The 14,960-nt window shown below is 52.0% G+C and overlaps 1 protein-coding gene across 24 annotated transcripts in view; it reads right to left on the bottom strand.

Moving 5' to 3' along the window:
* Positions 1-14,960, bottom strand: part of NFASC (neurofascin) — a gene marked incomplete at its 3' end in the record, with an annotated part of 189,908 nt that overhangs the window by 23,210 nt on the left and 151,738 nt on the right. For 12 of the 24 annotated variants that reach the window (XR_013991716.1, XM_081025939.1, XM_081025960.1 and 9 more), the window contains 6 exons: positions 14,170-14,285; positions 12,273-12,477; positions 10,991-11,113; positions 9,754-9,927; positions 6,946-6,960; positions 2,340-2,504 (listed from right to left, as the gene is read on the bottom strand). Coding sequence is in view for 23 of the 24 variants with exons in the window: in XM_081025939.1 (XP_080882065.1) it covers positions 2,340-2,504; positions 6,946-6,960; positions 9,754-9,927; positions 10,991-11,113; positions 12,273-12,477; positions 14,170-14,285 (798 nt within the window). The remainder of the gene's footprint in view (positions 1-2,339; positions 2,505-6,945; positions 6,961-9,753; positions 9,928-10,990; positions 11,114-12,272; positions 12,478-14,169; positions 14,286-14,960) is intronic. The other 12 variants (XM_081025943.1, XM_081025945.1, XM_081025947.1 and 9 more) reach the window with 4 other exon arrangements.

Raw genomic sequence — 14,960 nt, 5'->3', positions numbered from 1 at the left:
CTAATACAATATTGACCCAAATCTCACTGCCTTATAGGTCAATGAGATTGGGGCACTATCAGAAAAGGTCAAGTGATGGGAAACCAAAAGGATTTAAAGGTGAGAGTTGGAGGAAGGCACTGCCATATAGAGAGACCAGGATGATGACCACTAAAGAACTTAAAAGGGCAGCTGGTTGGCTCAGTGGTTGTAGCTCGGTGCTTATAATACCAAGGTCCCTGGTTCGATTCCCACATGAGCCAGTGAGAAACAATGGCTTGAGCTTGGAGCTGAGTAGCCAGTGGGCGCTGGTTTGCTCAGTGGTTAGAGCACAGTGCTCATAACACCAAGGTTGCCTGTTCGAGTCCCACATGGGCCAGTGAGCTGCGCCCTCCACAACTAGATTGAAAAAAACAATGACTTGACTTGGGGCTGAGCTGCGCCCCTCATAACTAGACTGAAAAACAATGACTTGACATGGAACTAATGGGTCCTGGAGGGACACACTGTTCCCCAATAAAAAAATTTTTACAAAAAGAACTTAAAAGTTCCAAGAGAAGGACCAAGAAAGAGAGCTATTGGCTACTATTGAAACAAAAATGGTTTTAAGTAAGGTAGGGCATGGATTATTCTGCTGACGGCCTAGAATGTGAGAATTAGGGAGACTCCCTGGAAATCTGAAAAAGACAAGTTAAGACAAATAAAAAGTCCCATTTTACCTCAAAAAAAGTAACTTAGGAAATATTTTGTTCTAAGATGAAAGACATGATGAAGATGAAAATTCATTTTAAAAGTCCTGAACATCAGAGCTATTCTGCTGCATTAAAGAAAGTGAGGATGTTTGAGGGTGTCCCCAAGCTCTAAAGATAAGATCAGGGGCATGGCTAGGCCCTCCACAGTGTCCCCGGCAGTTAGAAGTTGGGGTGTTAGTGCATGGGGCTAGTCCCATGTGGCAGCAAGGCCTGTCCTTCCCGAGGGCAAGTAACTGCTGGGGAACAAACCCCACTCCTCTTCACTGTTTGCGCGTCTCTTCTGTGAACACAAAGCATTCAAGTGGGACACGTAGCCCACTTTAATACAAAAGATGTCTCACTGTGGGGTGCCAAAGAATACCCATCACCAAACGCTGGTGGCAACTTCTAATAGCCTAGCAGGTTTCTCCTCAGCCAACTTTTTCCTAACGTATATGTTGTTTAAATTCTAGCTATTGCACCTTTAAAGCAAATGAGTGTTGTCAAGGTCTAAGGAGCATCAGGTGGTCAGTCATGTATCCCTCGTCTCCCCTTAAGGGTCACATCACACCGGGCAACCGGATTAGAGAAAACACAGGTTTCTCCTCTGGAGGATGGAGGATCAGGCCTCCATCCTGATTCAGGTGTTGAGAAGTGGGTGGAGTAGGGGACAGTGAGGCCTAGGAAGGTGAAGGGACTTGCCCAGGAAACAGGGGGTTGACAAAGCTACAGTTGCTGGAAGAAGGTTCTGGGTGCTTCCTGTCCTTGGGCAGCATCACACTGATTTGACAGCTGGCCTGTGGGCTCCACAAGCTAGAGTTCCTCCCCACCATGGTAATCAGGGTTTGATGCTTGGTTCTTAGAAATATTGCTGGATTCCCAAGGGGTCTCCTAATGCTGGAAGAACAGAGCTGCTGCTGGTCTGGCTGCATGATGCAGGAACAGCATATATCCAGGCTCAGCAGGCCAGCTCTGGGATTGATTCTTACCAGGGGTCTCTAGAAAGGCCGCGATTTTCCCTCCATGTGTGCATCTGAGGGCATGGGGAGTGTGACTGGAAAGAACAGAGCACCTTCGGGCATTATGGGACTCCCTGGAAATACTGTTTCCTGGAAACAAACTTTTAAAAAAAGTCTGTAAGTGTGACTTATGGGAGAGGGGAAAGGAGGGACAGGGTTCTGGGAACAGAGCTGCCTGGCATGGCCAGCCACTCTGCATGCCTCAGCCCTCTGTGCTGCAAGGCTGGATGAGACATGGCTGGGTCAGGGAGCCTTCTCAGGATGGTTGTCCAGCGTCAGGCCCCTTTCCTTCCCCACACACTCTCCCTGCCAGAATGTTCAATCCCGAGCTGACGGCTTGGGTAGTCGGAGGCAGCCCTACTGGGAGTCCCGCCTGAGGTGCCGGCCCTCTGCTGAAGGACAGAGAGCTACGGCTAGGACGAGCTGGATGGTATATACAGTCCATGAGTGGGGCTGGGGTCGCTCTGTGCCGCTAGGCTACCAGACTGAGAATCCAGTCCTGTGTCTCCCGAGGAGAAACACAGGGAGGCGGTGGTCACCAGCATCCCAGGCCCCTCCTGTCTGGGAAGCGTGCTGGTGCAGGGGTGGGGGCATGGACAGTGGGCAGTACCAGATTCGTGTGTCTTAGTCCTGGTGGTGGGAGGACTCTCCATGGTGGTGGCGACAGTGGTTGCAGTAGTTGTGGCGACGGTGGTGGTGGTGGCGACGGTGCTGGCATCAGTACTGCTCACAGTGCCCGCCGCACCCACCGTAGTCGGGGGCAACGTGGGAGAAGCTGAGAGGGAAATGTAAAACAGCCGAGTCTGCTTGGTTTGGCTGTCCCCAGCCTGGACACACGGCCCCACGTGCAAGGCAGGCAGCCTGGTGACAAGATGGAGCTTAGAAATCAGCAGCCTCCCCAAGCATGATGGACTGGGTCAGACGGATCACAGTGAAAGGACAACCATGGGACAGGAAGAGAATGAAGCCCTGCATGTGTTTCATTTTCTTCTCATGGTCTGTGTGGCTCAAAGCACCCAGCATGCGCCCAGCCAAGGGTGAGAGTGGGAAGCGACATGGACCAAACTGCTCAGACCCAGGGATGGCGACATGGGCTCCCAGGCCAAGTGCCACCCAGACAGAAGTCAAGCAGTGCCACTTGGGTCCAGCCCTGGAGCCCCACATTGGAGGTAGGCAGGCGGCCGTGCCCCATCTTACCAGAGCGCTGGGAAGCCTGCCATTCCCACCCATTCACCCCCAAATTACCCTTTCTCACGTCTGCTTGAGTTCTAATGCTACCCAAACACAAGGACAGAAAGAGAACAATCCCCAATTTGGGGAGCCTGCAACATGGTTTGCCTGTCCCACCTCCACGGCTGGTTCTCCCCTTGCCCCCCATCACTCAGCTCTTGTTCCCTCCACTTCCTCTCCTCCCTTCTCTTCTGCGCAGTGATGGTTTTTCCTGAAATTGCCCCAATCCACCCTGGATTGCAGTAACTGCCTTTCTCTTGGGGTCCAGGCACTCCAAGTCCATTCCCTTTGCACTAGCATGGGGGGAAAGGGCACTAATGGAATCATGACGTGGCCTAGGCATCTTCCCGGCCCACAGTAGACGTAGGAATCCCAGGATGAGAGTGAAGCACATGCGCAGCTTTTTTTTTTTTTCATAAATCTTTAGAGGGATTCACATCTGTGCTAACTCTTACATCCTCATTTTCCATCCAAAGCTAGCCTTCCACGTAGGTCAGCCCTTAGTCTATGTATGTGATGACGTTTCCATAAGATCTCTTTCCTTCTATGAAGGGTCATGGAAGCTAACAGAGGGCTGCTCTATTCCTCTTTAGTTCTAATGCTCCTAAAGCTTGAGGGTATAGAAGAATGACGGGGCAAATCAGAGAGACAGAGCTGCCTCTCCTCCTTGCGCTCTACCTCCTGTGATCTGATCACGGTCTACTTGCTAATGTTAATGCTAATGGGGCAGTAGGTAGGAATGTTAAAACCTAAGTAGGTAACTCTAACTCCCAAGGAATAGTGCCATCCCGCCTTATCTCAAATCTGCAGAAGTTCAAGAAAAAAATATCCCCATCCACCAGAAGGGGGCCAGGGCATGGAGGGAGCCAGAGAGAAAATTGCCAGAGAGTTTTTCTAAGGGGAGAATTAAGAGATCCCGAGCCTTCTCAATAAGAGTCTGACCAACAAAAGCTCTTCATTCTCCTCTGCCTCCAATATTCCAAGTCCCCCACAGAGGAGGGATTGTTCCTGGGATCCCTGCTGCATTTCTAGTTGTAAGATCAGAGGCATTATTGAGCCCCGATTGAGAGTGCCAACCACAGAAGTCACACCAGGCAGCTGACTCTGCCCCACACATTCCAGAGATTCCTGGGCAAGGTCAAAGCAGACAGTGCTATATTCCCCAGGCCGCACTCAACTCACAGACATCAGGAAGATGTAGGGGCATATGTGGAAGGGACAATCTCTCTCTCATAGTCATTACTCAGGGATGTATTCAGTCCAAGGTGGCCCCAGGCCTGGAAGGCTCAGTGCTATAAAAGCTCAGCACAGGGAATTCATCTATCTCACCCACCTACCAAGACACACAGACACACACATGGAAAACCTTGAGAGACCCACCAGGCAAAGGTCAGCTCTCTCCCAGGCCATGACCCTGGCAGCAACTGGGGCCATGACACACATGGGCCATGGACACAAGTGCTGTGTGCTGCTGGACGGAACCTTGAAAGGCTATTTTGTCCATGGGTTGTAGCTGGGGCTGGGTTGGGGTAGAGGACAGAAGGGGAATAAGGCCGGGAAGTAGGGCTTATAGTAGGGCTTACAGTCCGCAGGCTGGACAGACACGTGGCTAGGATATCACCGCCAGCCACAACAGGAACTAAACGGCTGGAGAACCACTGAAGGCAGTGACTACCTAATGCGTAGCTAAATGCACACTGGAAGGCACCTTGGCCACAGCCAAAGGCTTTCCACCAGAGTTGCAGGAACACCACAGAGGAGATGGAGAAAACTGAGAAGAGCTGACAGACACATCTCTTATTCATCTTTCTGAGCCCAGAACCTGCCATGGAGCTGCCTATCAAACATTTACAGATCTGAGCTGAGTCAAAGATCAGCTCAGATCAAAAGGATAGCAGTTTCCAGACATTTCCAGGTGGAAGGTTCAGTCCAAAAATGCCCACGCGGTGCACGGACCACCCTGGCCAAATCACAGATGGCCAGGACAGATGGGCAGCAGTCCTAAGAGACAGCATGTATGGGTGCACGACAGGGATCATTTTCACCAGGTGACATACAAACAGATTGGTCTGGGGAAAAAACGTCCAGGTTTGGGGAGGATGAGAGGGAAGAAAGCAGTGGGCCCGATGCCAGGTCCACAGCAAAAATGTAGAAGCTGGGCTCCATCACCTGCCGCCTGCAGGAGGTTCTTATGCATTTAAATCTGAGAACAGCTGATGTTCTCAGCACATCTCATTATGAAGAAGTGCTATGTGCCTCTAGTACCACATCCCGTGGAAGGCGAGTCCAGGAAACACATTTGACTGATGGACAGAGGCCCTGCGCTCATTCTGCATACCACGATGAGCTTGGATCTTTTCTAGACGGGAAGTACGAAGTGGAGTGTTTGGAATTACATGCATCTCCCTTGCATCTGCCACTCATGAGGGGTAGTGCAGACTGGCATGGATGCCCACTGAGCAAGGCAGACTCCCTGCCACCAGAACCAGATGCCCTGGGTCCTGGGGTACCAGAATGGGGGAGGTAGACTGGGAGCTGCTTGACCAGTGAGTTTCTAGCTGATTCCCCTGGTGACCTCCCTGTGTCTCCCGTTCTATCTTCACTAAGCCTGAGCAGGCTCCCCTTAGCACCTCCTATAAGTTCCAGAAGAGATCCTTCTTCAAACTTGAACCAGGAAGTCAGGGCAACAACCCGCGGAGTGCAAGGATGACTTTCTCCCCCGCCCCTGGGCCGAGGACAATCTACCTCGTATCCCAGCAGAGATGTTCAGCCCCTGTGGCCGGCACTGGGCCCCCATCAGCCTGGGTTACTGAGGGGTGGGGGGTGGAGAGAACTCAGGGAGGACAGGAGAATGACAGATTTGGCTGACAAAACAAACACAAATTGAAGGAAGCAGAGTGTGCAACAGAAATATAACCAACCTAAAATGGGGAGGGGGGTAAATGAGTGAAGGTGAGCCGGAAGTCAAATCAGGCAAGCTGGCATCCTCTTCATGAGCCAACCCTCAGATTCCTCATGTGGCTCTCGGTTCTTCCCACTGTCTAGAGCCTAAGGAGGCCCTGGGGAACCCTGCCCCAGAGCCTTTGCTCTGCCAGGGGAAGGAACCCTGGGGTCCCCTGTCTAGTGTGTCTGGCTTGAGGTGAAGTGCTCTTTGATGCTCCTCCAGTGCACACATGAGGACTGGAGAGGAGGAACTGGGTTAGCAGCTTGTCCTCTACGCTGGGACCTGCCTGCCCACCTCTTCACTTCTGTGTATCAACCTCCCAGGCCCGAGACTAGAAACTGTTCTTAACGCTAAAGACAGAATCTGAGTCTCTAAAGGGGGGACAATCAACCCCCCTTTAGAGAGCACCCTTTAGACGGCACCCACTGAGGCTCCAGGTCGTGGAGCACCTGACCCTACCCAAGGACGTGCTCACTCACTCTCACTGACCAGAACCCATGGTAGATGGCAGAACTGGTGTCGGGCCCCCATGCAGCATGCAAGGCCAGCATGCATAGCGTGCTCACCCACAGGTCACCCTTTCAGGAGACGGCAGCCTGACCAGGAGACAGGAGCCAGCTGTGCCCACTCAAGGTACAGCATGCTGTCTCAGGGCCCAGCTGGTCACCCAAAGGCTACAGATCCTGTCTCTGTGCTCTGAGATGTCAAGCCTAGGCAAGGGCCCAGGTCGTTCAAGGAAGTAATCAGTTAGCTTCAGAGAAAGCTGCAGCTCTAGAGAACAGGTCTGGAGCCCATGTGTGTGGGGACCCTTCTAAGCCATTCTCCTTCTCAGATGAGGGCAAACAGTAAGTGAAGGGAGAAGAATGTGTTTGATTCTGGTCCCATCCTCTGCACACATCTTCCTTGACAGTCTGGGGTCCCCACCACTGAAAGCGTGAGTCTGGAGCATGCTTTCATCCCAAGTCCCTCCTTCTCCACCGTGGTTGGGCTCCACCTGCATCATCCCATGCCCTGCCCATTACCTCCGCTGCTGGTACGGTACCTGCGGTTGGAGTAGCTTCAGAACACAGCGCCCAAGATGGCCAGAGAGAGGGAGAAAGAATGAGAAAGGGAAGAGAAAACAGAACACAGGTGAAACCACAGGACAAGTAAGCAGAGAAAGTTCTGGCTCAAACCTGACCCAGACGGTGAGGCCAGGTGCTTGTCACTGCCCTGTGGATGCCAGCTGGTGTTCGGGGCTCCTGATCAATTCCATTGGGGTTTGATTTGTTTCTACAGAAAACTTTCCACATGGGTCTTAGTGACCTTTAAAACACTCTCTGATTCTACCTCTACTCAAGGTCTAACGTCTGAGGTGGCAGCAGACCCAATCCACTGAAAGTGCTATATGTTCCTAGGTCTTTCCTCCAAGAGCATGTCCTGCCCTGGCTGGGCTGACCTTTATGAAGCAGGCTGGGTGACCCTCCATTATGCCAGGAATTGAGGGCATAAGGTGTGTGTAGTGTAGGAAGACACCAACCCCAGTCAAAAGAATGACTGTATCTTTGGGGGAAGATGTTGGATAGTGCTGGGGTGGATGAGAGAGATGAGAGCGTATCTAGCTAAACCCTCCCCACACTATCTCAGCCTTGGAAGGCTCGGGAGCTGTGACAGACAAGCCCTGAGGTCCTTATCCTGTTCTGCTGCCACGGTTCTTTCCCACCAGTTGTATTTTATAATATAAGAAACCCAACTGTGGGGGCAGCCGGATGGCTCAGTTGGCTAGAGCGTGAGCTCTGAACAACAGGGTTGCCGGTTCGATTCCCACATGGGCCAGTGTGCTGCACCCTCCACAATAGACTGAAGACAACGAGCTGCCGCTGAGCTGCCAGAGGGGCGGCCGGAAGGCTCAGTTGGTTGAAACGTGACCTCTCAACAAGTTTGTCGGTTTAATTCCCATGTGGGATGGTGGGCTGCACCCCCTGCAACTAAAGATTGAAAAACGGCGACTGGACTTGGAGCTGAGCTGCGCCCTCCACTAGATTGCAGGACAACGACTTGGAGCTGATGGGCCCTGGAGAAACACACTGTTCCCCAATATTCCCCAGTAAAATTTATTAAAACAAAACGAAACAAAACAAAACAAAAAAACCCAACTGTGGATTGAGCCCTAAAAGGAATTCCTGAATTTGCTGCAAATCCCTAAGTTGAGAAGAAAGTCTTTGTCCTCTTTCCACCCAGGGCTGCAGAACTTCCCCTGTGGTGGTCACTGGGGCTGGACAATGGGGCTTTGTTTATCTGATGTTCTACATTGGGGTGGGAAAAGAGGTTCTCTTTATGTATCTCCTTATAGAGCTAAGTAATCAAGAAAGTGCATCATCCCCGGTTTTGTAGGCCCTTGGTAATAGGCATATATATCAGGCACTTACCCAAAGTCCCCCAGCCCTAATAAACTACCCAATGGATTGGGAAGGGCAAACTAGGAGGAGAGCTTATTGTGTGGCTCACTCCTGGTTTACACGACTAGAGATGGAGGCAGAAAGGACTGTCAGCCTTTCTCCAGTTTCTGCCGGTCCCCTCTCCCCCTTGCCTCAGTGCTGGTGTGTGGGCCAAGGAGGTGGGGGCTGGGGAGAGATGCAGGGCTGCTTACGAAGCTGAATTGGGAGCCGGGGTAAGGCCGCAAAGGCAGCAGGGCCTGGCAGCCCCAGAGAAGGGAGCACTGCTGCTGCCCTGGGTTGGGGATAAGAGTGCTCAGCAGTTCTGATCCAGGCCAGGGTCAGGCCGCTGACCCTCAGGCTTCTGGGGAAAGCACTCCCCGCAATACCCTGCTGTCAGCTTCAAGGATCCCTACTTACATCCCCTCTTCTTTGAAGACTTCCCTTGCAGAATCAATCCCCTCCTCTGCACAACGACAGCACCTTCCTCATCTAAACATTCTTCATCTAGTTAAATTGCAACTAGATATTCTTGTGGATGTCTCCCTTTCTAGACTGTGTGAGCTTATTACCTATGTTTCCCTTGTCTTTTGGCAGTGTCTGGCACCTTCCATTGTGGGTGTTCAAGAAATGGTTGTTGAATAGACCACTGTACCTCTGGAGAGGAGCAGGGTCTCTCCCCTTTCACAGGGGAGCTGCCCAAACCAACGCTTCTATAGTCTTGAACCCAAGGTTTCTGGAAGCCAGAATGCAGGTGGGCCCGGTGCCCTCTAGTGGAGTTCTCATGCAGGTGCAGCTCCTGTGGGGAGTGCTACGCAGCTGGCAGATTCCAGGACCCAGAAAACGAATCCATTTGCTCTTTGTGAAGCTGGTTTGGCAAATGGCTATTTCCCACGCCCTTTCCTCTCAACAACCCGACAACTTACCTAATTCAGGCTGCAAGGAGGGACTACGTCTACTCATGATCTGGGCAAGTGGCTTCAATTAAGGCTGTTTCCCCTCCTTCCTTGACCCCACGTGCCCTTGGGAAAGCCTCCCTCAGTAGGTGAGCACTTTCACTATTCTTTGAAGTTCATTAGCATATTTACTTACAACATGCTTTCCCTCACCTCATCTCCACTCTGGACTCATGCTCTCTTTCTTTTCCCCCACCAGAAAGAAGGATGACAGACGTTAAGTAGCGGAGCAAGTCAAGTCAAAGAGGGACCCAAATCTGATGGCAACAGTCTAAGGAGAACTGGGTTATCCAGATACATTGCCAGTATCCACCTGTCAGTGTGCAAGAAGGGCTGTCTGCCGCCAGGGCTGGAGGACCTGCAGCCTCATTTCCTCTCCATGCCAGGAGGCTGGGCAGCCAGAGGCCAGCTCAGAGTGTTTCCCTGGACATCTGAATTAGCTGGGACCTGTCACCCCTGACGCTGCTGCAATGCACCTACCTTCATTAGGGGGTGCTGGCGACTCCTCCGTGACAGCGTCCCCAGAGCCCACCTGCGTCCTGGCACTCAGGGTGAAGCGGTAGCGCGACACAGGATCTGCTCTTTGCACCGTGAACTTGGTCTGATTGGGAGAGAAGTTCTCCACTATCTGCTTTCCTACTTTGGTTCCATTAACTGGGGAGAGACAGGTAAGTGGAAATAAACTTTAGCAACGTTGACCATGATGGGTTATATAATCTGCAGCTGGAAAGAGCAAGCCTTCTTGCTGGAAAGGGATGCAGTGGAAACTGTCCCATGTACTTGAAGACTTGGGGGACGGGAGACTTGGCTTAAAGGTGGAGTGGTGGGCAAGAACTCCTTCCCTACCATCAGAGTTAATACTGTCTCACCGATACTGTTATCTTTAGCTCACTGCAAAGTTATGAAGCTAATTTTGAAAGACTCAATTTATAATCCTCAAGCCTTTTCAACAAGGACAAAACTTTTGAGTTCCTTTCTTCCTTTCAAACAGAACTAGGGCAAACCCACTCGAGTTTTTGTTGGTTAGTGCCTCCTTTGTAAAAGGCCTATTCAATGTACTTCAAAGGGGGGAGGTCCGTTCCAGAGATCAACATGGAACAGCATACAAGCACACAGTTGGTATTAAAATTGTTAGCACGACGCCCAGCCCCTTGAGCTTCCCAATGAAGTACAACATCACCTACTTTAGAAGGCTTGTGTTTCAAATGTAATGACACACCTGTCCCTGCATGGTGACGCTGAGCGCCTAAGGTGAGGTCCCAGGCTCCTGACTGGGTCACTCCAAGTTCTTGGCAGCTCTACATACAGCTAGCTGCCTTACCACAAATGACACCTTGTTGTCCCCGAGTGTTGTGTGGAGTCCTGTGCAGGTACTGTTTATCTCATCTGATGGATGTTCTGTCAGGTAAGGAACTCTCTCTCCTAGACTTGTAGGTGTTGGAGACTATAAGATCTCTGAGGGTGGGTGCGAAATTCCTTATTAGGCCAGGAGTGCCCTCTGTCTTACCCTACCAACCAGAAGCTCCCTGCAGGAGTAGCTGTGTCAGGAGGGCAGGGACTGGGTCTCACAATCCTGTGGGGAACTTTTCCCTTCGCCCCTCCATCCCTCACAATGCCCTCTGCACCACAGGCTATCTACCTTGGTTCCTTAGGAAAAGCAGTGAGAATGGGGTTTCTGATTCCCAGATTATCTAAGAGAAAGTAGGGCAGAACGTACAGGCCACGTATCTGAGAGAATATCCAATCAGGATTCCATTGGGGTGTTCCGGATGGTCCCATTCCAGGTTGATTATCTCCAGGTTGGGCTGCCGGACTCGGAAACGCCTGGGGGCACTGGGTACTTGGGGAAGGAGGAGAGAGTGGGGAGAGGAGGAGGAGAGGAGGGGAGTGGGCAGGTTGAGGAAAACACAAAAAACAAAGCACAAGTATGAAGGCATTCACCTCGGGCAATCACCATGCTGGACTGCTGCTAAGCCAGAGCCCATCGCCCATCCTGGATGGCGTTTCCCCCAGTTCAGGACAAGATTGGCTCAGGCTGTTTAAATGGAAGAAATAAATCAAGTGTTCCTTTAGGAACTACCCTGGATTCAGCACGTTAGGCTCTGACCCTGCAAAGTCACCTCCAAGTGGGGCAGAGCCAGTCCCAGGCAGGGAACCAACTGTTTCCTACAGAGGCTGCAGCTCCCGATCCTCAGACAAGGATTCTCACCATCAGGCTGAGGCAGCAGGCCCAGGCCTCTGAGCTGAGGATGCTGGGTTCAGGGGGAGGAGAAAGAAAGCCAAGATGGAGCATGTGCACAGGGTATGAGGAGTGGGAGCGATGGCGAGAGGCTGATGATGAAAACCAAAACAAAGGGGAGGGAAAGACAGGAATAAAGAAAACAAGAGGGAAGAACAGAGGAGAGGAGAGGAGAGAGGAGAAGAAAAATGGGGAAAATAACAGTTGAGAAGGGAGGGAGGAGAAACAGAAGTGGGCAAAGCAAGTGCCAAGCTGTCTAAGAGAGAAGAGGAGATGACCTGGGACTTTGCCGGTGTCTGCCTCCCAGGACCAGGGCCTGTGAATGTGCAGAAGGCAGGTGTCCCTCTGCAGGGCCACTGTGCCCACGGCCGGCAAGTTCAGCGAAAGCTTCTTGACCGCAATGGTGAGAGCTCTGTAGGTCCTTGGTGCTGGTAAACAGACTAGATTCCTCTAGGTGGTCAAGGTGACTGTGCTTCAGCCTCAGGAGGCTCTCGCAGTGCCCTGGGGGTCAGCCTGCATACAATGCCATCAGACCACTCAGGTCTTCTAGTGATGTACAGTCTCCTGTCAGGGCAGGCCGCCCAGGTGACGGAGTGCTCTGTGGGAATGGTGGGAGCTGCTCAGCTCACAGGTCACAATTCGAGGTGATGCAGAGGTCCTCGTGTGCTGTCCATGCCAAGCCACACTGCAGCTGCTCCAGGCCCACCTGGACGCCTACCCTGGTCCTGCCCCACCCGGAAGAGCTGCAGGTCAGACCTACCTCCTTCTGGGGTGGTGAACTCCTTGGTTTCACTGCGAGGCCCATCGCCTCTCCCATTGACCACAACCATCTCCAGTTTGTAGTTACTGTAGGGAAAGAGGCGGGACACCACGCCCCGGAGGCGGTCACCAGGGAAGCTGGCTTGCTGCCTCTTCTGAGACACCCACAGGTTCTTCAGTAAACTGCTCTCCCTCCAGTAGTAGGCCTTCAGGACAGAGGCAGGCCGGTGAGGGGACAGTCAGGCACAGCCGGGTTAGTTGTTAGTGGTGGTGGTAGTGACCAGTCTTCCCTTCGCTTGCCACATGCTCCAAATCCCAAATGAACTCATCAGTCCCACGCAGGGCTGGGGGAATGGCCTTACAGTCCCCATTCATCAGCCACTAGTGAGTATGAACTGATATCAAACAAGCAATAGGGTTTTAGGCTTCAATCATTTTCTGAGCCGTGTCACCTCTGTCGAGAATAGGCAAGCTGGCCAGACTTACAGCTGAGCTGCTCCGTCATGAACCTTATTTCCATGCTGGGAAATAGGTTGCTCAGGGAGTCTGGGCCAAGACCACAAATATGAGCCAAGGGTCCAGGCATGGAAAGCTCTGTCCTATGCTCAAAGACCCGACCCCTTGAGTTAGATTGGTATAGTTTAAGATTGGCGGCAGACAGGAGCTGAAAAGTAGTGGGTTACCCCCAGAAGTCTGAATATGAGAAAGGGTTGATATAATCCTTTGAAGTCAAATGGTTTCTTTTAATATTGTTTGAAGACCTTTAGAATGGGACACATACATGTCCAAGTCACTGAGATGGTGGCAAGAGCTTGGATGAATTGGATGGCCTATGGAAGGTGGTAGTGTCACAGGTGCAGTTGAGAGAGTTTGTGACACAAAGTCTGATTAGCAGTGGGTAAGAAGCTCCAGGTCAGGCTGCCACACCAGCGTCACCCAGACCTCAAATGACAAAGTGAGGAGGAAGTCCAGACTTAAGAGGAGGACCCAGTGGGACCTTTTAGCCAGAAACATCTCCAGGTAAGTAGGTTAAGGGTGCAAGCCAAGTGTTAGAGAAGAGCTCATTCAAGTGTGTACATCATCTTGCCTGCCTCCCCCGCTTACCAAATCCATTTTCCAAGAAGAGACTGACCCCCTTCATTCTGCCCTAGTTATCCATCAGCCAACTCTCGGGGACCTCTGGGGTTGCAGAACCTGTGTTATCCCATGGCTAGAGCCTCTCTCACTTCCCAGGCAACTTTTAAACAGAGCTACTCATAGGGAGAGCCTTGCATACCCTGGGTTTTCTCTGCCCTTCCCCTCCTCAGCTCACCCTTTCAGAGGAGAGCAAACTGAGTAGAAACTGCGCACAGGCAGAAGACCAAGAGAGGCCAATGCCTGGACAATCCATCTGCTGGATAACCCACAGCTGGCTGTGACAAGAGGGAAGGCCTCTGTACCCTTTTAGTGGCTCCACCTTTTAGTTGGGGCTTCACAAAATAAAACTGGGTGAGGCAAGCAGCCCAGCGCGGGCCAGTAGGAGCGGGCAAAGTATAGCTCAGTGGTGCTTCAACAGAACTTCTGAAGTACCATGTACCCATCCACTCACACATGCATTATATGCCTGGTGTGCTCTGCAACGTCCACCCAAACCCACCCCCAGCCTTCATGGTTTTCTGCCGAGCAGAATCTCTCAGCATCTCTGCTGCAGAACACAGCTGGGTGTGTATGGGTGTGCGTATATTTTTTGAATACAATTCTGGGCAGCCAAACCTAGACATCATCTTCTTGAATCAATTCTGGAATTCAACAGCTACTCCTAAGGCTCCTTCCAGACATCTCATGGCCTGCCTTTGCTACTGCCTTGCCCTGGTTAGTGAGCTGGGTGGTTAGGCGGGGCCGGGAGCTGGCTTTCTCACTCGGTACTCTCTGAGCTGGCCCTGGACCGTGTCGGAGTAGACGCGGTTCCACTGAAGGCTGATGGCTGTGCTGTTCACGACTCGGATTTTAACGTCAGTGGGTGCAGCCCTGGGATCTGCAATGTGTTGGGACAGAGAGCGGGTTATGTTGGGAGGGCCGGCCCCCCGACCCCAGGTTCGCCTCGACTTATTCTCTGCCGCCCGTACCTCCACCCCACTCTGGACCCTGGATACTCCATGAGGGCAGGGGCTATGTCTCCTCCATCAGATTGTACTTGGAGTGGTGTGGGAAGGCTCAGGACAACAGGGCGGCACTCCAGGTGGGAGGGATCTGTCTACGCATTTATAAGGCAATAACTTGCTACCCTCATGAGCAGGGTAGTCTGCTTACCCCTCCACTCCACTCTCCACCCTTCCCCACCCTGTTTCATGTCCCGGGAGGCTGCCCTTTCTGGACTGTATCAGCTGGGCTCCCTTGTTTTCAGGTTTCCGGATGGGTTTGCCCAATAGGAGGCACCAACAGGAGATCCTTGGGCAGGAGTAGAGAGAGTGGGTGTCTATTCCCACTCAGTAGAATAAGGGGGTATCTATTCCCACTCAATAGAATAGGTGGGTATCTATTCCCACTCAGTAGAATAGGGGGGTATCTATTCCCACTCAGTACAATAGGGGGGTATCGATCCCACTCAATAGAATAGGGGGGTATCGATTCCTCAGCTGCCTCTTTGTGGGGCTGAGGATTAACAAAATTGCGTTCTTCTACTCAAGGCCATGGCTCCTGAGGGTGTCCC

The sequence above is a fragment of the Rhinolophus hipposideros genome (genome assembly GCF_964194185.1).
Source record: "Rhinolophus hipposideros genome assembly, chromosome: 19".
Classification (NCBI taxonomy): domain Eukaryota; kingdom Metazoa; phylum Chordata; class Mammalia; order Chiroptera; family Rhinolophidae; genus Rhinolophus; species Rhinolophus hipposideros.
The sequence above is the reverse complement of the archived record's forward strand: the minus strand, read 5'-3'. Positions and strand labels throughout refer to the sequence as shown.